Genomic DNA, 22,952 nt, shown 5'->3' with positions numbered 1-22,952 from the left:
TTTGCAAACAACTGGGACTGTTTCCAGTACTGGGGGAAACACTCCCAGTTCAAATGGACATGTTGCAGCCATCAGCCTGTGGCAGCTGCAAAGGTCCATTTGACAGGTGGAGGAGAGGGGGGGTGGGGGGGGGCAGGTGGGAGACCCTCACTCATTGCAGGAGGCCACTCTGTCACTTTGGACAAAGTTTGGCCTCCACCACTCTCCTCCGAACAACAAAATTACCCCGGTGTCCAGACACATGTACCTACCTTGCGGACCCCCTCAGATGTACATCTTCTGGATGGGGGCCGCCGTAGCTGCAGTCATGACCTCGGAGGAGGGCGAACAGCATCACCAGCCTCACCGGCCACCTCTGACACGTGGAGCTCCACAACACAGCGCTGTGACACGTCCACCTGCACAGCAGGAGGGAGGGCTACCGCAGAGAGAGATGCGTCGCAGAGGGCACTACCCTCGCCACAGGGTCCACAGACCGAGGCTCAGCTTCCTGGACCTCTCTGAGCAGCAGTGCACACGGAGGCTCAGAGTCACTCAACATGTAGTCGTGGACATCTGCAGCCTCCTTCATGCCGAGCTGCTCTCGGCTGGCCCGAACACCATCTTCTTACCTGTCACCACTGCCCTCAACAACTTCTCCTCCGCATCCTTCCAGGGTGCCACCGGGGACATCGCCGACGTCACTCAGTCGTCTGCACAAAGGAGCCCTGCAAATACACCTACACCCACTCTGCAGTGACACAATGGGTGGCATCAGTTGTGGGTTTTCTTAGTGATCCTCAGGAAAGGGCATTATTGCACAAACCAGATAAGATTCGCAAAGACGTGGCAGTAGTGGTGCCAATATATGTAATGTGAGTTGATCAGAAATTAAATATAAGTAACAACCATGACAAACCCTCAAACACCCTTGTGCATCTCCTTCATGCTCACGACACATTTGCCTTACACTTCCTACTGCACATGTGTGATGCATGCCCTGTGGCTGCAGCACAGGTAGTGGCAGGTTGAGTGAGGCTGACCGTGCAAGAGATGCATGAGAGGGTGAGTATGAGATGGAGCCATGAGATTGTATGAGGATTGGGTTGAGTGGTAGTGGCGGGATGAGTACTGGCAAGGTGAGTAAGTGCAGGTAAGATGAGGATGAGGTTTGAGTGGGTGTGAGGAGTGATGTGACAGAGTAGTGTTGGCTGTGCAGAAGGAGATGTGGGGTGGGGGCGGTGATGTGGCAGACGGAGTGTAGGGTAATGAGTAAGTGTACTCACTTTGGCTGACCTACTTAGATCATTGCAGCGCCTCCTGCACTGTATGCAGGTACGCGATATGTTGGTGGTGCAGGTGACCTCCTCTGCCACCTCGAGCCAGGCCTTATTGGTGGCAGAGGCAGGTCGCTTCCTTCCGCCCGCTGGGGGGAGGATCTCTGGCCTCCCCCTCCTCCTCACCCCATCCAATAAGAGCTGGAGTGAGGCATCATTAACCTGGGAGCAGCCTTCCCCCTGGGCTGCTCCATGCTGTAATTTTTCCTATTTCTTGCAGCATCAGTCAGTGGAGGACTGCCCCTTTAAACAGAGCTCCTCCAGCTGACAGACCTTACTGCGCATGCGCAGTCCGCCCGCCGCGCAGTGGGGAACCCGGAACAGGTAAGTGGCTTCAATCAGCCTGCGACTGTGCGCGGGGCAGACTGATCTCACCGGGCGCGTTACCCACGCGCCCAATCGTCCCCCCCCCCCCCCCCGCCGCGAAGGTAATATCGGGCCCATAGAGTACAAAAGTAAGGAAGTCACGAAGAACCTTTATAAAACACTGGTTCGGCCACAACTGGAGCATTGTGTCCAGTTCTGGGCACTGCACTTTAGGAAAGATGTGAAGGCCTTAGAGGGTACAGAAGTGATTTACTAGAATGATTCCAGGGATGAGGGACTTTAGTTACGTGGATAGACTGGAAAAGCTGGGATTGTTCTCCTTGGAATAGAGAAGGTTGCGAGGAGATTTGATAGTGGTATTCAAAATCATGAAAAGTCTAGACAGAGTAGATAGAGAGAAACTGTTCCCATTGGAGGAAGGGTCAAGAACCAGAGGACATAGATTTAAGGTGATTGGCAAAACATCCAAAGGTGACATGAGGAAAAACATTTTTACACAGCGAGCGGTTAGGATCTGGAATGCACTGCCCGAGTGGGTGGTGGAGGCAGATTCAATCATGGCCTTCAAAAGGGAACTGGATAAGTACTTGAAAAGAAAAAATTTGCAGGGCTACGGGGATAGGATGGGGGAGTGGGACTAGCTGAATTGCTCTTGCATAGAGTCGGCGCGGACTCGATGGGCTGAAAGGCCTCCTTCCGTGATGTAACCTTTCTATGATTCTTTATTCTACTACATCCACTGGTTCCCCTTTATCAACCCTGCTAATTATATCCTCAAAAAACTCTAATAAATTTGTCAAACAAGATTTCCCTTTCTTAATACCATGTTGATTCTGCCTAATCATATTACGATGTTGTAAGTGCCCTGTTAGCACTTCCTTAATGATGGATTCCAGCATTTTCCCAACGACTGATGTCAGGCTAACTGGCCTGCAGTTCACTGTTTTCTCTATCCCTCCTTTCTTGGATAGCACGGTTAACATTTGCTACCTTCCAATCCGCTGTGACCGTTCTAGAATCTAGGGAATTTTGGAAGATCATAACCAATGCATCCACTAACTCTGCAGCCACCTCTTTTCGAACCCTCGGATGCAGGCCATCAGGTCTAGGGGATTTATCGGCTTTTAGTCCCATTAGTTTCTCAAGTACTTTTTCTCTAATGATAATAATTACTTTAAGTTCCTCACTCTCATTAGCCCCTTGGTTCCCCACTATTTCTGGTATGCTTTTTGTGTCTTCTACTGTGGAGACAGATACAAGATATCTGTTTAACGCATCTGCCATTTCCTGATTCCCCATTATAATTTCTCCTGTCTCAGCCTCTTGGGGATCAATGTTTACTTTTGCTACTCTCTTCCTTTTTACATACATGTAGAAGCTAAAACTATTTGCACAGAAAGTCTGAGCTATAACCTATACCTAGATATAAGAGTTCTATACTCTTACTGCAGAAATAAAATTTTCACACCCGAACAAAAATGTTTACTGACCATACATTAATGTATAAGTACAAGAAATTACACATACACATTATGTAGTGTCAATATAATAAAAACGGAAAACGCTGGAGAAGCACAGCAAGTCAGGCAGCATCTGTGGAGAATGAAACAGCGTGAACGTTTCAGGTCGAAGACCTTTCATCAGAACTGATGCTGCCTGACTTGGAGGCTGGGTATTCTGCGGCGAATGACTCACTTCCTGACTCCCCAAAGCCTTTCCACATCTACAAGGCACACGTCAGGATTGTGATGGAATACTGTCCACCTGCCTGGATGAGTGCAGCTCCAACAACATTCAAGAAGCTCGACACCATCCAGGACAAAGCAGCCCGCTTGATTGGCACCCCATCCACCACCCTAAACATTCACGTCCTTCACCACCGGCGCACCGTGGCTGCAGTGTGTACCATCTACAGTTTGCACGGCAGCAACTTGTCACGGCTTCTTCGACAGCACCTCCCAAACCGCGACCTCTACCACCTAGAAGGACAAGGGCAGCAGGTGCATGGGAACAACACCATCTGCACATTCCCCTCCAAGTCACACACCATCCCGACTTGGAAATATATCGCCGTTCCTTCATCGTCGCTGGGTCAAAATCCTGGAACTCCCTTCCTAACAGCACTGTGGGAGAACCATCACCACACGGACTGCAGCGGTTCAAGAAGGCGGCTCACCACCACCTTCTCAAGGGCAATTGGAAATGGGCAATAAATGCTGGCCTTGCCAGTGATGCCCACATCCCATGAACGAATAAAAAAAAATTTCCAGCATCCGCAGCATTTTGTTTTTGATACAGTGTCACTAGTTGGTTTACAGTTATATGTGCAAGGACCCAATGCCAAATAACTCTAGTCTCAATAAAGATCCTGATGAGCAAATATAAAAATTACCACAAAATTGCACGAGAGCGCCAATTCAGCGCTTTAAGGGCAGAGAGGCCACAAGATAATGAATGTGGGAAACAAAGTAAGAATGGGAATAGACCATTTAGCCCATCTGCTCCACCGTTGTGTTGGCCTTTTAATTTCTAATCCCAATTTTCCCATGATTTCTCCACATCCCTCAATACACTGGTACAATAGAGAGCACTCCCGTGAGAGCAGGGCAAAGTTTATGGAGCTTTACCCTGTATCAAACAATGGAAGTTCTTGAAGAGACACTGGCAGCCAAAATGGGGAAACATTTCATTTCCCAGTAGACATTCTTCACTTTCCACCTAAAATTCACCAAAATAATTTGAACTTAGAAGAAAAAACAATTCCTCCTCTCTATGAATTAATGACATAAAAATTCATAATTAGATGGATTTGAGTACTTTATCTGCTATCACTAACCGAGAGAAGTTTCTTTTGAAACATAAAATTAGAATTAAAAACTGTACAAGCTGAATAAAATATTGTTGGAGTTGAATTTTCTTTCTAGAATTCACGTTCTCACTTAATGGTAGATTGCAGGTTCAAAACTAACAGGCTTAGAAGGGCTCATTTCAAATCACATTGAGCTTCTGCTGACGCTGCCACCGGGAAACAACAAAAAAGGGGAATGCAGAAAATCTCAAGTAATTTCACAGAAGTTATTAGGGATGTTTTACATGACTAAAGAGGATTTAAGGTCTTCATTGCAAAATTGTTAAGAAACCAAAAAAAGGTGAAATAAAAACAAATTACCTATTGCCAAGTCTGCACACACATCTTATTAATTGTTGCCTACTTAAGTACTATATACACACTAACTATCCCCATTAAAAAAAACCACCAGAAGTTTGGTTCAAGTTAAACTTAACTTACCTTGAAGTGTTATATCTGTTTTGTTAAACATTGTTTTTGTAAACACCAGTGGTTTATGGTTCTGGAAAGAAAAACTGAATCATTAGCATTGGTCAAAAATGCCAAGGCAAGAAAAAAAAAGTTCATGTTAAATTGTTTCAGGTCAACTAGTTGCATTAAAAAAATTAAAAGTTGTTCAGTAACACCACGGATATTCTATTCAAGTTAGGCATTACAAAAGTTATTACTGAGATCTTAAAACATACGCAATATATGTAATAGCAACCGTAACACACACCTCCAATTAAATGGTTGGAGTAATAAAATGACAAACTGTGATAGTTTCATTGTCTATCTTGAAAATTCATCTTCCTCCAGTGTCTTGTATTCAGGCTTGATCTCTGTTATTGGTCTAGTTTTACTGTTGTAAACAATTTTACAACACCAAGTTATAGTCCAGCAATTTTATTTTAAATTCACAAGCTTTCGGAGATTTTCTCCTTCCTCAGGCAAATGTTTCTGGAAGGAGAAAATCTCCGAAAGCTTGTGAATTTAAAATAAAATTGCTGGACTATAACTTGGTGTTGTAAAATTGTTTACAATTGTCAACCCCAGTCCATCACCGGCATCTCCACATCATAGTTTTACTGTGGGAGTATTGTACTTCTTTGGATTGTTGAAGCTGATACATAATGTTATATGGCTGGTTCAACAATGCTAAATAATGTCAAAATGTATGGTTAATGGCCTACCTTCCACAAGAGAACTCTGACTCTCCTTTACTTTGAAACAGAGCAGAAGCAAAAAGAGGATGCAAACAGAGAGTGAGCATGAAGACAGATAGAAAACAGGGACAAATTTCAAATGAATGAACTTACATTTCATAGAATCATAGAAAATTTATGGCACAGAAGGAAGCCATTCGGTCCATCGTGTCCACACCGGCTGATACCGAGCCACCCAGCCTAATACCACTTTCTAGCACTTGGTCCGTAGCCCTGTAGGTTACAGCACTTCAGGTACACATCCAGGTACTTTTTTAAAAAAAAATGAGTTGAGGGTTTCTGCCTCTACCACCCTGTCAGGTAATGAGTTCTTGACCTCCACCACTCTCTGGGTGAAAAACTTTTCCTCAGCTCCCCTCTAATCCTTCTACCAATCACTTTAAATCTATGCCCCCTGGTTATTGACCTTTCTGCTAAGGGAAATAGGTCCTTCCTATCCACTCTATCTAGGCCCCTCATAATATTGTACACCCCAATTAAATCACCCCTCAGCCTCCTCTGTTCCAAGGAAAAGAATCCCAGCCTATCCAATCTTGCCTCATAGCTAAAATTCTCCGGTTCTGGCAACATCCTCGTAAATCTCCTCTGTACCCTCTCTAGTGCGATCACATCTTTCCTCTAATGTGATAACCAGCAGTACTCAAGCTGTGGCCTAACTAGTGCTTTCTACAGTTCCAGCATAACCTCCCTGCTCTTATATTCTATGCCTTGGCTAATAAAGGAAATTATCTTATATGCCTTTTTAACCACTTTATTGACCTTCAGGGATCTGTGGATATGCACTCCAAAGTCCCTCACTTCCTCTCCGCCTCTCAGTATCCTCCCATTTACTGTGTACTCCCTTGCCTTGTTTGACCTCCCCAAATGCATTACCTCACATTCCTCTGGATTGAATTCCATTTGTCACTTTTCTACCCACCTGACCAGTCCATTGATATCTTCCTGCAGTCTACAGCTTTCCTCCTCACTATCAACCACATGGCCAATTTTTGTATCATCTGCAAACTTCTTAATCATGCCCCCTACATTTAAGTCCAAATCATTAATATATATCACAAAAAACAAGGTACCTAGTAGAGCCCTGCGGAACCCCACTGGAAACAGCTTTCCAGTCACAAAAACACCCGTCGACCATGACCCTTTGCTTCCTGCCACTGAGCCAATTTTGGATCCAACTTGCCACTTTTCCTTGGATCCCATGGGCTTGTACTTTTTGACCAGTCTGCCATGTGGGACCTTGTCAAAAGCCTGCTAAAATCCATGTAGACTACATCAAATGCACTACTCTCCTTGTTACTTCCACAAAAAATTCAATCAAGTTAGTCAGACACGACCTTCCCTTAATAAATCCATGCTGACCGTTCTTGATTACTCCATGCCTTTCTAAGTGACGGTTTAGCCTGTCCCTCAGAATTGATTCCAATAATTCGCCCACCACCAAAGTTAGACTGACTGGCCTGTAATTACTCGGTTTATCACTCACTCCCTTTTTAAACAACGGTACAACGTTAACAGTCCTCCAATCCTCCAGCACCACACCTGTACCAGTGAGGATTGGAAAATGATGCTCAGAGCCTCTGCTATTTCCTCCCTTGCTTCTTTTAACAGCCTGGGATACATTTCATCCAGCCCTGGTGATTTATCTACTTTCAAAGATGCTAAGCCCCTTAATACTTACTTTCTCACTATGTTTATCCCATCCAATATTTCACACTCCTCCTCCTTAACTACAATGTCTGAATCGTCCCTCTCTTTTGTGAAGACAGACACAAAGGGCCCAATTTTAGCACCCGCTATCGGGTGCGTTCTCGGCGGAAGGGCCTCGAAAATTGCGAAATCCAGGATCCCGACCGGATCCCGCCTCGATCCCGCCCACTTCCGGGTTCCCCGCTGACGCGCGCGCGCAGCCCCCGCTGGTGGGAATCCCGCTGGCAATTAAAGCCAGCGGGATGCCACTTGAGAGTATTTACTTAGCTATTTCAGGTCATTGACTGGCCTGATTAAGGGACTGTGTGTGATTTTGGATCAACATGGGACTGTTTCCCACACTGGGGGAAACACTCCCAGATCGAATGGACGTGTTGCAGCTGTCAGCCTGTGGCAGCTGCAAAGGTCCATTTGACAGGGGGCGGGGGGGGGGGGGGGGGGGTGGAAGACTCTCACCCATTGCAGGAGGCCACTCTGTCACTTGGGACAAAGTTTGGCCTCCACCACCCTCCTCCTGACGGTCAAAGTCACCAACCTGCACACTTACCCCGGGGTCCGGAGACATGTACCTACCTTGCGGACCCCCTCAGATGTACATCTTGCGGATGGGGGCCGCCGTAGCTGCAGTCATGACCTCAGAGGAGGGCGAACAGCATCACCAGCCTCGCCAGCCACGCCGTCCACCTCTGACACGTGGAGCTCCACAACAGAGTGCTGTGACACATCCACCTGTACAGCAGGAGGGAGGGCTACCGCAGAGAGAGATGCGTCGCAGAGGGCACAACCCTCGCCACAGGGTCCACAGACCGAGGCTCAGCCTCTTGGACCTCTCTGAGTAGCAGTGCACACGGAGGCTCAGAGTCACTCGACATGTAGCCGTGGACATCTGCAGCCTCTTTCATGCTGAACTGCTCCTGGCTGGCCCGTGCACCATCTTCCTACCTGTCGCTGTCAAAGTCACCACTGCCCTCCCGAACTTCTCCTCCACAGCCTTCCAGGGTGCAACCGGGGACATCGCCGATGTCTCTCAGTCGTCTGCACAGAAGAGCCCTGCAAATACACCTACACCCACTATGCAGTGACACAATGGGTGGCATCAGTGGTGGGTCCTCAGTGATACCCAGGAGAGGGCATAATTGCACAAACTGGACAGGATTGGCGAAGACATGGCAGTAGTGGTGCCAATATAATGTGTGATGTGAGTTGTTCTGAAATTCAATATAAGTAGCAACCATGACAAACCCTCAAACACCCTTGTGCATCCCCTTCATGCTCACGACATGTTTGCCTCACGCTGCCTACTGCACATATGTGATGCATGCCCTGTGGCTGCAGCACAGGTGGTGGCAGGTTGAGTGAGTCTGGCCGTGAGAGAGATGCACGAGAGGGTGAGTATGGGATAGAGCCAGGAGATTGTATGAGGATTGGGTTGCGTGGTAGTGGCGGGGTGAGTACTGGCGAGGTGAGTAGGTGCAGGTAAGATGAGGATGGGGTTTGAGTGGTTATGAGGGGTGATGTGACAGAGTAGTGTTGGCAGTGCCGAAGGAGATGTGGGGTGGGGGCAGTGATGTGGCAGACGGAGTGTAGGGAAAAGACTACGTGTACTCACTTTGGCTGACCTACTGAGGTCATTGGACCGCCTCCTGCACCGTGTGCAGGTGGGCGATATGTTGGTGGTGCAGGTGACCCCCTCTGCCACCTCGAGCCAGGCCTTCCTGGTGGCGGAGGCGGGCCGCTTCCTCCCGCCCGCCGGGTGGAAGATCTCTGTCCTCCCCCTCTTCCTCATCCCATGTATTGATACCTGGGGTGAGGCATCATTAACCTGGGAGCAGCCTTCCCCCTGGGCTGCTCCATGCAGTCATCTTTGCTATTTCTTGCAGCATGTCAGTGGAGGACTGCCCCTTTAAATAGAGCGCCTCCAGCTGACAGATCTTACTGCGCATGCGCAGCCCGCCCGACGCGCAGATCAGCAGCGGGGAACCCGGAGGAGCAGGTAAGTGAATCCAATTAGTGGGTTGCCTGCTACGATCGTGCGGGAAACCCACTAATTTCACCGGGCGCGGCTTGCCCATCCGCCAGGAACCCGCACCCCTGGTAAAATCGGGCCCAAAGTATTCATTAAGAACCATACCAACATCTTTCGCCTCCACACATAGGTTACCTTTTTGGTCTCTCATAGGCACTATTCTTTCCTTAGTTATTCTCTTGCTCTTAATGTATTTATAAAACATCTTTGGGTTTTCCTTGATTTTACTTGCCAATATTTTTTCATGCCTCTCTTTGCTTTCCTAATTTCCTTTTTAATAGTGCATTAATTTATATGGTGCATTAAAGATCACAGCTCAGAAAAGCATTCCTCATAGAAAAAAGTACATTGTGCAGTCACCATGATGTGGGTAAACACAACAACCAGGTCCACAAATAACAATGAGACAAATGACCAGTTAATCTGTTTTTGATGGTATTAAGTGAGGGGAGACTGTTGCCCAAGACACCAGGTAAATTCCTTGCACTTCTTCAAATAGCACCATTAGAATTTTGGTGCCCACTTGAACTGCCAGAACAGGCATATGGGCCATCTGAAGGACAGCATTTATGCAAGTGCAGTACTCCTTTCAGTATCCACTGAACTATCCGCCTAGGTTATGCACTAGGTTTGGAGTAGAGTTTGAACCCACAACATTTTAACTCAGAAATGACACTACTACCAACTGGGAGAAAGGGGTAAAGAAAGGAAGAATGTACCAAAATAGCCAATCCCATTCGTACATAAATTTTGCAATTTAAGTTGTTCTGGTTGTTCAGGTTTGTCAGGAGCCAGGGTTGAATAAATAGACTTTGTCTTGATATAAGGAAAAAAACTTTACACCTAAAAATTGCAAGCGAAAGAGCCAAATGAAAACTATACCCATATCAATCGCATTTTAAAATAACTTTTTTCTGAGAACTTTGGCAGTCTCCGACACTGATTACTTTCTTTGAATTATAAGTATATTAGCAGTGCAGGAGTCATTTGAATATGCATGCTAGCATGCAAATAGGTTGATGCTTTCCTGTTTGCAGCTGTACACCACACTCATACTAGCACACCAATGATATTGGTACCAGTAAAATACAGAAAATATATTTTCACAGGCAAATATACATTTAGTAACTAATTGAGTTCTAGAAATTTATATTATTCTATCTTTTGCCCTTTGGGCATTACACTTGTAATATACTGTCTCTCATGGCCTATAGCAGTCAATTAGTTGATGATACATTACAAAATGATTTTCAAAAGCATATTAATGCTTATGAAATTTCACAGACTAGTTTTGCTTTTTCTTTGTCCTTGATTTTTATCACATCAATCTGGACTGCATCCTTAAAGTCAGTAGACAATGATATTATTTTAAGTAAACGCCCAGTAGAATATCAACTCCATTGTTGACGATCATAGAACAAACTTCAGAGGTCAGTACCCTACACAATAACTCAGCTTAGGAACAGGAATAGGCCATTCAGCTGCTCAAGCCTGTTCTGCCATTCTATCAGATCATGGCTGATCTGTACCTCAACTCCATCTACCCGTCTTTACTCCATAATCCCTTGATACCCTTAGCTAACAAAAATCTATCCATCTTAGTCTTGAAAATGTTGATTAACCCAGCATCCACAGCCTTTTGGAGGATGATAGTTCCAGATTTCCACTACCTTTTGCATTAGTGCTTCTTGATCTCATTCCTAAACGGCCTAGCTCTAATTTTAAGATTATGCCCTCATGTTCCGAGTTCCAGCATCAAAAGAAATAATTTACCCTATTGAATCCTTTTATCATTTTAAACAACTTAGATCATCCCTAAACCTTCCAAACTCAAGGGAATACAAAACAAGTTTATGCAACCTATCCTCATAATTTACCCTCTTAACCTTTGAAAGCCCAATATGAATCTGGTGGATCTGCACTGTACCCCCTCCAAGGGCAATATATCCTTCCTGAGGTGCAGTGCCCAAAACTGAAGGCAATACTCTAGATGAGGTCTGACCAAGGGTCTGTAAAACTGAAGCATCACTTCCTCACTTTTGTATTCCAACCCTCTTGAGATAAATACCAACAGTCAATTAGCCTTTTTGATTATTTTGTACCTGTGCACTAGCTTAGAAACATAGAAAATAGGAGCAAGAGTAGGCCATTCGGCCCTGCTCCGCCATTCAAAATGATCATGGCTGATCGTCTAACTCAGTACCCTGTTCTCGCTTTTTCCCTATATCTCTTGATCCCTTTAGCATTAAGAAATATATCTAACCCTTCTTGAATACATCTAATGACTTGGCCTCCACTGCCTTCTGTGGTAGAGAATTCCACAGGTTCATCACCTTCTGAGTGAAGAAATTTCTCCTCATCTCGGTTCTAAATGGCATACCCCATATCCTGAGACTGTGGCCCCTGGTTCTGGACTCCACAGCCATCGGGAACATCCTCCCTGCATCTAGTCTGTCTAATTCTGTTAGAATTTTATATGTTTCGATGAGATCACCTCTCATTCTTTTAAACTCTAGTGAATATCGGCCGAGTCGACCCAATCTCTCCTTTTACGTCAGTCCTGCCATCCCAGGAATCAGTCTGGTAAACCTTTGTTGCACTCCCTCCATGGCAAGGACATCCTTCTTCAGATAAGGAGACCAAAACTGCACACAATACTCCAGATGTGGTCTCACCAAGGCTCTGTATAACTGCAGTAAGACATCCCTGCTCCTCCACTCAAATCCTCTTGCAATGAAGGCCAACATACCATTCGCTTGTGATTTGTGTACATGGACACCCAAATCGCTTTGCTCTTACACAGTTTCTAGTCTCTCAACATTAAGAAAAATATTCTGCTTTATCTTTCCCAGATCCAAAAAAATGACCTCACACTTCCCCACATTGAACTCCGTCAGCCACAGTTTAGCCCACTCACTTAATCTATGTCTTCTTGTAATTTCTTGCTCCCAGCTACACAACAATCTAATTTGGTGTCGTCTGGAAACTTGGATATACAATGCTCTATTCCTTCATCTAAAATCATTGATATATATGGTGAAAGGTTAGGGTCTCAGTACACATCTCTGGGGAACACCAATTGTCACATCCCGCAAGAGTACATTACCTTTATCCCCACTCTCTCTCTCCTACCTCTCAACCAATTACCAACTCGTCACAAGGTTATCTCCAATTTCCTATGCTTTCATTTTTTTTTCTTAGTAATCTCATGTGGAACCTTATCAAGTGCCTTCTAGAAGTCCATATAAACAACATCCACGGACACTCCCCTTTCCACCATGCTAGTGACATCCTCAAAAAAATCAACTAGATTAGTCAGACGTGACCTACCTGTCACAAATCCATGCTCTTTGATCAGCTCATACTTGTCCAAATGCTTAATCATTCTGTCCCTGATAATAGATTCCAGTAACTTCCCCACAACTGATGCTAAACTTACAGTTCTGTCGTTACCTGGTTTCTCCCTCCCTCCTTAAATAATGGAGTGACGTATGCAACTTTCCAATCAAATAGCACAATTCCTGAACCTAGAGAGCTTTAAAAATGACATGAAAATAAAAAATACAAATAAAGTGGTTGTTTTACCAAGACTGCAAAAGATGCATTTTTGCTAACTAGATATGTATTGGTATTTATTGGAAAAGTCAGGTGAAGTGAGGAGAGAGAACTTATTGCTACTATTCATTGACAGAACTTATTGATCTTCAAGGAGGATTGTTTGCACTTCAGGGAGAAGAACAGCTGCTCATGATTTTGCAACAAGACAAAGTCATATGCAAGCCGCACAGTGGCGTTAGATAGTGACATACACAGAAAAGGTGATAGACCGATTTGATTTTACTGGCGACAGTATCGCTTTAACAGCTTTAGTTGAGCTCTTCAAGTTCCTTGATGAAAAGCAGCAAAATATGTCAAAATTGTCTTTGTACATATATGCAGCTAATACCCAAAAATGTATTAAGGCTTCCTGCAAAGCAGAAATGTTTATTGCAGTAGTAAATGGTGGATTTTCGCTTGTGGTAAAATTCGTTCATTATTTCTTGACTAGTAAATACACGCTGAAAAACTTACTGGCCCAAATCTATTCAGCAGGTTACAAGAGATCACTTTTTCCACATACCTGGAAAATTTGTTAGGGATTGACATTTTTAAAAAAAAATTCATTTCTTTAGAAAACTTCAGTAAGTTAGTTAAAATAGCACAGAAATAGGAAGATTTGCTTTGTGTGCTCCATTTCTGGTGACTTCTTCACTTATCCTTTATAGTATGACAATTTGGAAAAAAAAAAGAATTTTGCCTCGAGTTTGTACGAGCCAATTTAAAGACTGTGGAATTATCGACTGATGCAGATAAATGTCCACCATGCACACCCAGGAATAGAATTTTTTTTAGAACATATCAATCAACATGACAGTGTAATTTTGTACCCAGCTGTTTTGACAAGTATCCAACATAAATTTTGTAACTACAGGATACATGATGTTGACTTTTACTGCAGAAATGTGAAGACTAAATAATATTTGGTGCAGCAGGCATAAGTTATTCGTAGTTGTTTCTACACAAGATAAGTTTTGAATTACACTAAGTATTCCTTTTAATAGAATCTCTGAAACCTTACAAATGAATGTGCTGATGTCAAAACAAAAACACTGCTGTGCTCATGTGTTTGGATGTCACATTGTAAAAGGCCCACTAGTGGCGAGAGTTGTTTTTTATTTTCATTGGGGGGGGGGGGGGGGGGTGTGGAGAAGAGAACAGTAAAATATTAAAACAGCTGTCAGATGAAATTTGGCCTTGACACAATTTATAACTTGTGAGTCGCTTAAATCTTTTACACACTGAAGCTGCCTTTTTTTGTCATCATTAGTTCTATTAGGTTCAAATTTTATTTAATAGGCTGCAGTTTCAGCATGAGCCACAACATTAAATTTAACTCCACAATGATTGCTTCAATATTCACGCACTTCCTAGCTGGTCATCATTTTTAGTGGATTGTTAAATGGCAAACCTAATGTATCCCAGTATGCTGCTTCACATGCAGCGTTAAGAAGTTGTTGCACTTCTTGTAGTACCACTATGAAGTTGGTCATGCTTTTACTTCTCCCTTTAGTTCTTGATCTTTCTAAATATACCTCTGGTATATCAAAATCCCACATGATAATTTCCCTGTACTTTTTATTACTTTCCTGAATAGCTCTCCACCTACTTGTTCATCTTAAACTGGCAGCTGATATCAATTGACAATTTTTACTTTGGTGTCCTAATTATTTATTTTACCATACTGCTTCTCCCGTCCCTATATTCCCTGCTGATGACGACTGTCATCCCCCAATTTTGTCACAACTCCATCTTTCTCACAACATCCAGCTTTGCATAACATTCAACACCTTCTTTTCTATATTCTGTTCAGATCTATGACAACTACTTCAATATTTTCACTAATGCTTCCTGTATTAGTAGAAAATGTATTAGCCCTGAACACTTTCTCATCCCTACTTCAACCTATTAAACTTGCATTTTTAAAATCATAATCTAATCAGAAGAGTCAAGCTGCAACCCATTGTGGCTGTAGCACACCACATTGTACTCCAGCGTGCAGCACCACCACCATGAAACAGAACATTTGCATCTGTAGAAGGCAACTGAATTTCAGGATTATCAATTCCAATTCAGGAAGCTCAAGACCATATTGCTGATGATTGCACAGTGTTCAGTTCCATTTACAACCCCTCAGGTAATAAAGCAGTCCATGCCCGCATGCAGCAAGAGCTGGACAACATCCAGGCTTGGGCTGATAACTGGCAAGCAACATTCACGCCACACAAGTGGCGGGAATGACCACCTCCCCTTGACATTCAACGGCATCACCATCACCGAATTCCCCCACCATCAACATCCTGGGGGTCACCACTGACCAGAAACTTAACTGGACCAGCCACATAAATACTGTGGCTACAAGAGCAGGTCAGAGGCTGGGTATTCTGCGATGAGTGACTTACCTCCTAACTCCTTCCACCATCTACAAAGGCGCAAGTCAGGAGTGTGAGGGAACACTCTCCACTTGCCTGGACAAGTGCAGCTCCAACAACACTCAAGAAGCTCGACACCATTCAGGACAAAGCAGCCAGCTTGATTGGCCCTCCATTCACCACCTTAAATATTCATTCCGTCCACCACCGGCGCACCATAGCTGCAGTGTGTACCATCACAGGCAATTGGGACTAGCTTAGTGGTATAAACTGGGCGACATGGACATGTTGGGCCGAAGGGCCTGTTTCCATGTTGTAAACTTCTATGATTCTATCTATAATATGCGCTGCAGCAATTCGCCAAGGCTCCTTCGACACCACCTCCCAAACCAGCGGCCTCTACCACCTAGAAGGACAAGGGCAGCAGCGCATGGGAACACCACCACCTGCATGTTCCTCTCCAAGTCACACACCATCCTGACTTGGAAATATATCGCCATTCCTTCATTGTTGCTGGGTCAAAATCCTGGAACTCCCTCAATTCTACACTGATATGTCAGCCTAGATTATAACCTTGAAATTTCCGACCTGCAATCTATTCCCCCCTCCTCCCCCTGCAGTCCCTCCCCCTGCAGCCCCACCCCTCGGCCACAGCCCCCCACCAGCAAAGGATGACCAAGAAATTGATAAAGAGGGAGAAAATTGAATGAGAGTAAACTAGCAAGAAATATAAAAACAGATTGTAAGAGCTTCAGTAGTAGGGGAAATGTTAGAATCTATTATTAAGGACATAGCATCAGGGCCCTTAGAAAATCATAATATGATTAGGCAGAGTCAACACGGTTTTATGAAAGGGAAATCGTGTTTGACAAATCTATTAAAATCTTTTGAGGGTGTAACTAGCAGGGAAGATAAGAGGGAACCAGTGGATGTAGTATATTTGGATTTTCTAAATAAGGTACCACACTAGAGGTTTTTACACAAGATTAGGGCTCTTGGGATTGGGGGTTATATATTAGCATGCTTTGAGAATTGGTTAATGGACAGAAAACAGAGAGTAGGAATAAACAGGTCATTTTCGGGTTAGTAGGTTGTAACTAGTGGGGTGCCGCAAGGATCAGTGCTTGGGTCTCAGCTGCTTACAATCTATATCAATGATCTCACCAGAGCTCATCGGTTACTAGTCAGAGGGATTTGGGTGTCCTTGTACATGAATCACAGAAAGTTTACATGCAGGTACAGCAAGCAATTAGGAAGGCAAATGGTATGTTAGCCTTTATTGCAAGGAGTTTAAGAGTAAGGAGGACTTGCTGCAATTATATAGAGCTCTGGTGAGATCAGACCTAGAGTACAATTTACAGTTTTGGTCTCCTTACCTAGTGAAGGATATACTTGCCTAGAGGGGATGCAATGAAGGCTCACTAGATTGATTCTTGGGATGAGAGGGTTGGGCTGTCCTATGAAGAGAGGTTGAGTAGAATGGGCCTATATTCTCTGAAGTTTAGAAGAATGAGAGGTGATCTCATTGAAACATAAAATTCTGAGAGGACTTGACAGGGTAGATTCTCAGAGGCTGTTTCCCCTGGCTGGAGTGTCTAGAACTAGGGGTCATAAACTCAAGATAGGGGTCAGTCATTTAGGACTGAGATGAAGAAAAATTTCTTCACTCACAGGTTTGTGAATCTTTGGAATTCTCTACCCTCGAGGGCTGTAGATGTTCATTCGTTGAGCATATTCAAGACTGAGATTGATGGATATTTGGACACTAAGGGAATCAAGAGATATGGAGGAAAGTGAAGTTGAGGTAGAAGATCAGCCATGATTTTATTGAATGGCGGAGCAGGCTCAAGGGGCTGTATGGCCTACTCCTGCTCCTATTTCTTATGTTCTTATTTGCTAGGATGATGCCATGAATGGGAAACTATAGATGAGTAGAGCTTTGAGATACTGGGACTATTTCCACTGGAGCATGCAAGATTAAGGAGTTACTAGAGGTTTAAAATTATTGAAGAGTTTTGATAATGAATAGGTAAAGACTATATCCTCTGGTTGGGGAGTCAGTAATGAAGGGGCATCAATTTAAAATTATTAAGTGATGAGAGAAGTAAGAATAAATTTATTTTACAAAGAGGATTGTTGGAGCATGAAAAGCTTTGTCATAGGGAATGGTTGGAATGCTCTAGCAAGGAGCTAGCACAGATATAATAGGTCAAATGGCCTTCTTCTGTGCTGTGAACTTCTAAGATTACAGTTAATGCCATTAATGATTCAGACATGCTGCAATTTGATTCCACTGCCTAGAGTCAGGAGTGTCAAACATGCAACCTACTAGCCCAGGTAATCTGTCCCTCAGTCCTATTTACACTTATATTTCTAATTTTCTTTTGTCCAGTTTGAATTTTATGGGTCTGAAAGCTTGAAGAGGGGCATTTTAAAAAAAAGTATGGTTGTTTCATTAATGGATAAATACTAAATCAGAACACCAAGACCAAAAGCCAACAGGAAAATGGATTTAAACTTTGTGTCCCTCAGGTTCCATGGTATGTACCTATGTGACCACAAAGGCAAAACCTAGACCACCCAGCCAATGTCATCCTAATTTGTCCACTCTTGTCAAGTTATGTACAAAGGTTCCTGAAGTATTCATTCACACAAGGGTATCAATTACATGAACTGATGAGGAAAAAGAAATGGGGGGAGGAAGACAACTGGATTACCAATCACAATACCATTACTTAACTGTATTTGTGATGCATAACTTGGATAATTTTTACTCGAGAGAAAGTTCTGCATAATTTTCACCTGTGTCTGCTACTCATGAATTATAAATCTAGCAGATTCCTGAAGTTAAACTCAGCAAATCAACACTCTCCTACCAATGCTACTGAACTACATTACAATAATTCTTAAAATATTTCAAAGTCCAATAGCGCTCCAAAAAAACTTATCCAATAGCAACTGAACACTACAGTGCCTGGTTTGATAGTCTGGCTGTCTTCTTTGAGGTCTATCATTTTTTGCAGTGATTTCTTTGATTGAGACCTATTTTTGCTCGAATGAGCGTCCGCAGATTGAACAGTGGATACCGGATACACCAGGTTGGGAATCTTGTTTTTTCAAGTGAGACTTCCTTAGCTGGTGTTTGACGGGCCTCATAGTCGGAGGCGCCTTCAGGGATCGTTTTTGGCTACGCTTTCTTATCTTGAGCAAGTTGTTCCCACTCATGGACGTCTATTTTGCACAATAGACACACACATACTTTAAAATGCATGATTTAAATGATCAAGTCAACAACGATGAGATGTCCACAGGCAGGTCCGATCGGTCAGCCAGGCTGGTCCGATCGGTCAGCCAGGCTGGAGGTAAGCCCGGGTCAGCTGCGCAGAAGGACGGTGTCCTCCCTCGGCTACACAGCAGCCACTCTACGCCGCCACCGCCTCCACTCGGAGCGAACACCCCCACAGTTACCACGTTTATTTTAAAATATTATATGTCAACACTCACCGGCCCCACCGTCTGTCTCCACAAGCCGGGCTCCGGGACCGTCGCGACGCCGCGAATAAGAAAGGCGGCGAAAAAGTAAAGAGCCGAGAGGAAGGCCAGCTTCACTTCTCCTCGTCCCAATCGCCAGCCTGAAGCCATATTTCCGCCGTGCAGCGGACTCTCGACCCGGGCGGGCTCGCTCGCTCACCTGTCACCCGCTGACGTCACGCGCTTTACCTGTCTGCACCAGGCAGGGCGGGGGCCCCCCCGCTCGTCAACGTGGATGGAAGGGGCGGAGCGAGCGCGAGCGCGAGAACAACACCCACCAACACAGGGCAGGGCGGCGCGTGCTCCTGCTTTTTGTTTCTCGCGCTCGAACTCCTCCGGCGCGGCGGCCTCGTCTCGCGCCTCAGGCTGGAATTCAAAAAAAAAAGAGTAACTGTCAGTTTCTCGCGAGGGCGACGTCTCGTTTCTTTTTTAAACTCCCGCGTTAGTTGCCGGAGACTCCGTCCAGTGTCAGCCGCCCACTCTGAAGAGTTTAAGGGTTACAATTGGACCGTCAACGGACCAGCGGTCGCGGGTTCGAGTCTCCGGTCTGCGCCCAAGTGGTTTCGGGTTGAGGTCATGAAGGTCATCAGGAGGGAGTCCATAAATGCGGGCAAGGTCCTGCTATGTTGGCAAGGAAAGTTGTGGCTTTTTTTAATTTAAGAAAAAAAAAAGGAGGGTTGCGTTTTAGTGACAACGGTAATTGTCGATAGCGGCTTTTGGAGGCAACGTAGAGGTAACCGCGCAGATGTCGACTCAGATCTCTCACAATGCATAGCTCTTATAACAACGACTTGCATTTATATAGCGCCTTTAACGTATTAAAACATCTTTTCGTGCTTCAGAACAAAATTTAAAACCGAGCCTTGAGATATTAGTACAGGTGACCAAAAGCTTGGTTAAAGAGGTAGTTTTTAAGGAGCGTCTTAAAGGAGGAAAGAGGCGGAGGGAATTTCAGAGCTCAGGGCCTAGGCAGCTGAAGGCAAGGCTGCCAGGGGTGGAGCAATTAAAGATGGGGATGCGCAAGAATAGATAGGGGGGAACCAGTGGATATGGTGGTATTTGGATTTTCAGAAGGCTTTTAATAAGGTCCCACACAAGAAGTTAGTGTGCAAAATTAAAGCACATGGGATTGGGGGGAATATGCTGGCATGGATTGAGAATTTGTTTCCTGTCAACCGAAAGTAGGAATAAACGGGTCTTTTTCCGGGTGCCAGACAGTGACTGGTGGGGTACCGCAGGGATCAGTGAGTGCTTGGGCCCCAGCTATTCACAATATATATCAATGATTTGGATGAGGGAATGGAATGTAACATTTCCAAGTTTGTAGACGACACAAAGCTGGGGTGGAATGTGAGCTGTGAGGAGGATTCAAAGAGGCTCCAATGTGATTTAGACAAGTTGGGTGTGTGGGTGAGAACATGGCAGATGCAGTATAATGTGGATAAACGTGAGATTATCCATTTTGGTTGTAAAAACAGAAAGGCATATTATTATCTGAATGGTGATAGATTGGGAAAAGGGGAGGTGCAACGAGACCTGGGTGTCTTTGTACACCAGTCGCTGAAAGCGAGCATTCAGGTGCAGCAAGCAGTTAGGAAGGCGAATGGTATGTTGGCCTTCATTGCAAGAGGATTTGAGTACAGGAACAGGGATGTCTTACTGCAGTTATACAGGGCCTTGGTGAGACCACATCTGGAGTATTGTGTGCAGTTTTGGTCTCCTTATCTGAGGAAGGATGTCCTTGCCATGGAGGGAGTGCAACGAAGGTTTACCAGACTGATTCCTGGGATGGCAGGACTGACGTATGAGGAGAGGTTGGGTCGACTAGGCCTATATTCACTAGAGTTTAGAAGAATGAGAGGTGATCTCATCGAAACATAAAATTCTAACAGGACTAGACAGACTAGATGCAGGGAGGATGTTCCTGATGGCTGGGGAGACCAGAACTGGGGGTCACAGTCTCTGAATACAGGGTATGCCATTTAGAACCGAGATGAGGAGAAATTTCTTCACTCAGAAGGTGGTGAACCTGTGGAATTCTCTACCACAGAAGGCAGTGGAGGCCAAGTCATTAGATGTATTCAAGAAGGAGATAGATATATTTCTTAATGCTAAAGGGATATGGGGAAAAAGCAGGAACAGGATACTGAGTTAGACGATCAGCCATGATCATTTTGAATGACAGAGCAGGCCCGAAGGGCTGAATGGCCTACTCTTGCTCCTATTTTCTATGTTTCTACGGAGGAGCGCAGAGATCTCTGAGGGTTATCCTTGGTGCTCAACGTGTATAATTACTGCAGAGCAGCAATAAACTTACACTGCAACAGTGACTACACTTCAAAAGTACTTAATTGGTTGCAAAGTGCTTTGGGGCTTCCGAAGGTCATGAAAGGTGTAATATAAATGCAAATCTTTCTTAACAAGTGAAAAAAAAATGCTAACTGTATGGCCAATACAGCAGAGTACAAGTGGGGAAAAAGTCATGCTTAAATTATGCATTGCTCTGCTAAGACCATATTTATGAGTGCCCAGATCTGGCCATCTAGACACAAAGGAGACATTCAAGCCTTGGAGGGGGTACAGAGAAAGCCATGAGACTGAGCCCTAGTGTCAGAGGACTGACTGAGTTATAAAGATAGATGGAAGTTACTTAGGCAATTCAGATTTGAAAGGACATGACCAAGAGGTGGCATTATAGAGGTATAGTAGATGGCAAATGGTATAGAAAAGGAAGCTCCAAGACACCAATTCAAATTAAACTGTAAGGGTAGAACAGAGAGCACCTTTATAATGGAACGGAGGAAATTTGCAAGGGGAAAAAGCTCATGATTCCAAATATTAAAATTTATGGTTTCATCTTCGGCAGCCATTGGCTTAATAAACACACTGGAGCAGCAGCAGTCTCACTGAAGATCAAAAAGTAGAGATAATGGGCACTTGCTGGAACCATCAAAACCATCAAGCTACTTTTTTAGGTGTTCAAACTGTGCTTTAGTAATGATGCAACCAGCACAAATAGTTGGGAGTTTTTTGGTCCTCCATTCTGAAAAAGGAAGGAAAAAATGGAAATTTTGTCTTTAGAGAAGAGGCAGTCTACATAGAATGGTTACAGCACAGAAGGAGGCCATTCGGCCCAACGAGCCCATGCTGACTCTTTGTAAGAGTAATCCATTTAGTCCCATTCTCCCTCTGTAGCCCTGCAATTTTTTTCCCTTCAAGTATTTATTCAATTCCTTTTTGAAAGCCACGATTGAATCTGCTTCACTCTTGAACATGAAACACAGAAAGTTAACATGTAGGTACAGCAAGCAATTAGGAAAGCAAATGATATGTTGGCCTTTAATACAAAGTGGTCGGAGTACAAGAGTAAGGAAGTCTTGCTGCAATTGAACAGGGCTTTGGTGGGACCACACCTGGAGTACTGTGAACAGTTTTGATCTCCTTATCTAAGGAAGGATATACTTGCCTTAGAGGTGGTGCATCGAAGGTTCACTAGATTGATTCCTAGGATGAGAGGGTTGTCCTATAAGGATAGAATGAGTAGAATGGGCCTATGCTGTCTGGTATTTAGAAGAATGAAAGGTGATCTCATTGAAACATATAAGATTCTAAGATGGCTTGATTGGGTGGATGCTCAGAGGCTGTTTTGCCTGACTGGAGAGTCTAGAACTAGGGGGCATAGTCTCAAGATAAGGGGTCGGCCATTTAGGACTGAGATGAGGAGAAATTTCTTCACTCAGGTTTGTGAATCTTTGGAATTCTTTACCCCAGAGGGAAACACAATTTCCCTTTCATAAAGCCATGTTGACTCTGCCTAATCTTATTATGATTTTTTAAGTGCCCCATTACCACGTCCATAATAATAGGTTCCAGCATTTTCCCGACTACTGATGTCAGGCTAACTGGCTTGTAATTCCCTGTTTTCTCTCTCCCTCCTTTCTTGAATAGTGGTGTTACACTTGCAACCTTCCAATTCACTGGGACCACTCTAGAATTTAGGGAATTTTGGAAGATCACAACCAA

At 44.3% G+C, this 22,952-nt stretch overlaps 1 protein-coding gene across 2 annotated transcripts in view; it reads right to left on the bottom strand.

Annotated features, from left to right (window-relative positions):
• The window catches only part of tmem87b (transmembrane protein 87B), a 62,568-nt gene extending 43,284 nt beyond the window's left edge, over nt 1–19,284 (bottom strand). The window contains exons 1-2 of one of the 2 annotated variants that reach the window (XM_067985103.1): nt 18,903–19,284; nt 4,933–4,993 (exon numbers count right to left, since the gene is read on the bottom strand). In XM_067985103.1, coding sequence (XP_067841204.1) covers nt 4,933–4,993; nt 18,903–19,040 — 199 coding nt within the window. In that variant the 5' untranslated portion in view covers nt 19,041–19,284. Of the gene's footprint in view, nt 1–4,932; nt 4,994–5,789; nt 5,879–18,902 lie in introns of those variants that run through there. The other variant, XM_067985104.1, reaches the window with a different exon arrangement.
• Between the last annotated feature and the right edge of the window lie 3,668 nt (nt 19,285–22,952).

The sequence above is a fragment of the Heptranchias perlo genome, chromosome 5 (assembly GCF_035084215.1).
Source record: "Heptranchias perlo isolate sHepPer1 chromosome 5, sHepPer1.hap1, whole genome shotgun sequence".
In the NCBI taxonomy this organism is placed as follows: domain Eukaryota; kingdom Metazoa; phylum Chordata; class Chondrichthyes; order Hexanchiformes; family Hexanchidae; genus Heptranchias; species Heptranchias perlo.
Note: the sequence above shows the minus strand (reverse complement) of the source record. Positions and strands in the feature narration are given on the sequence as shown.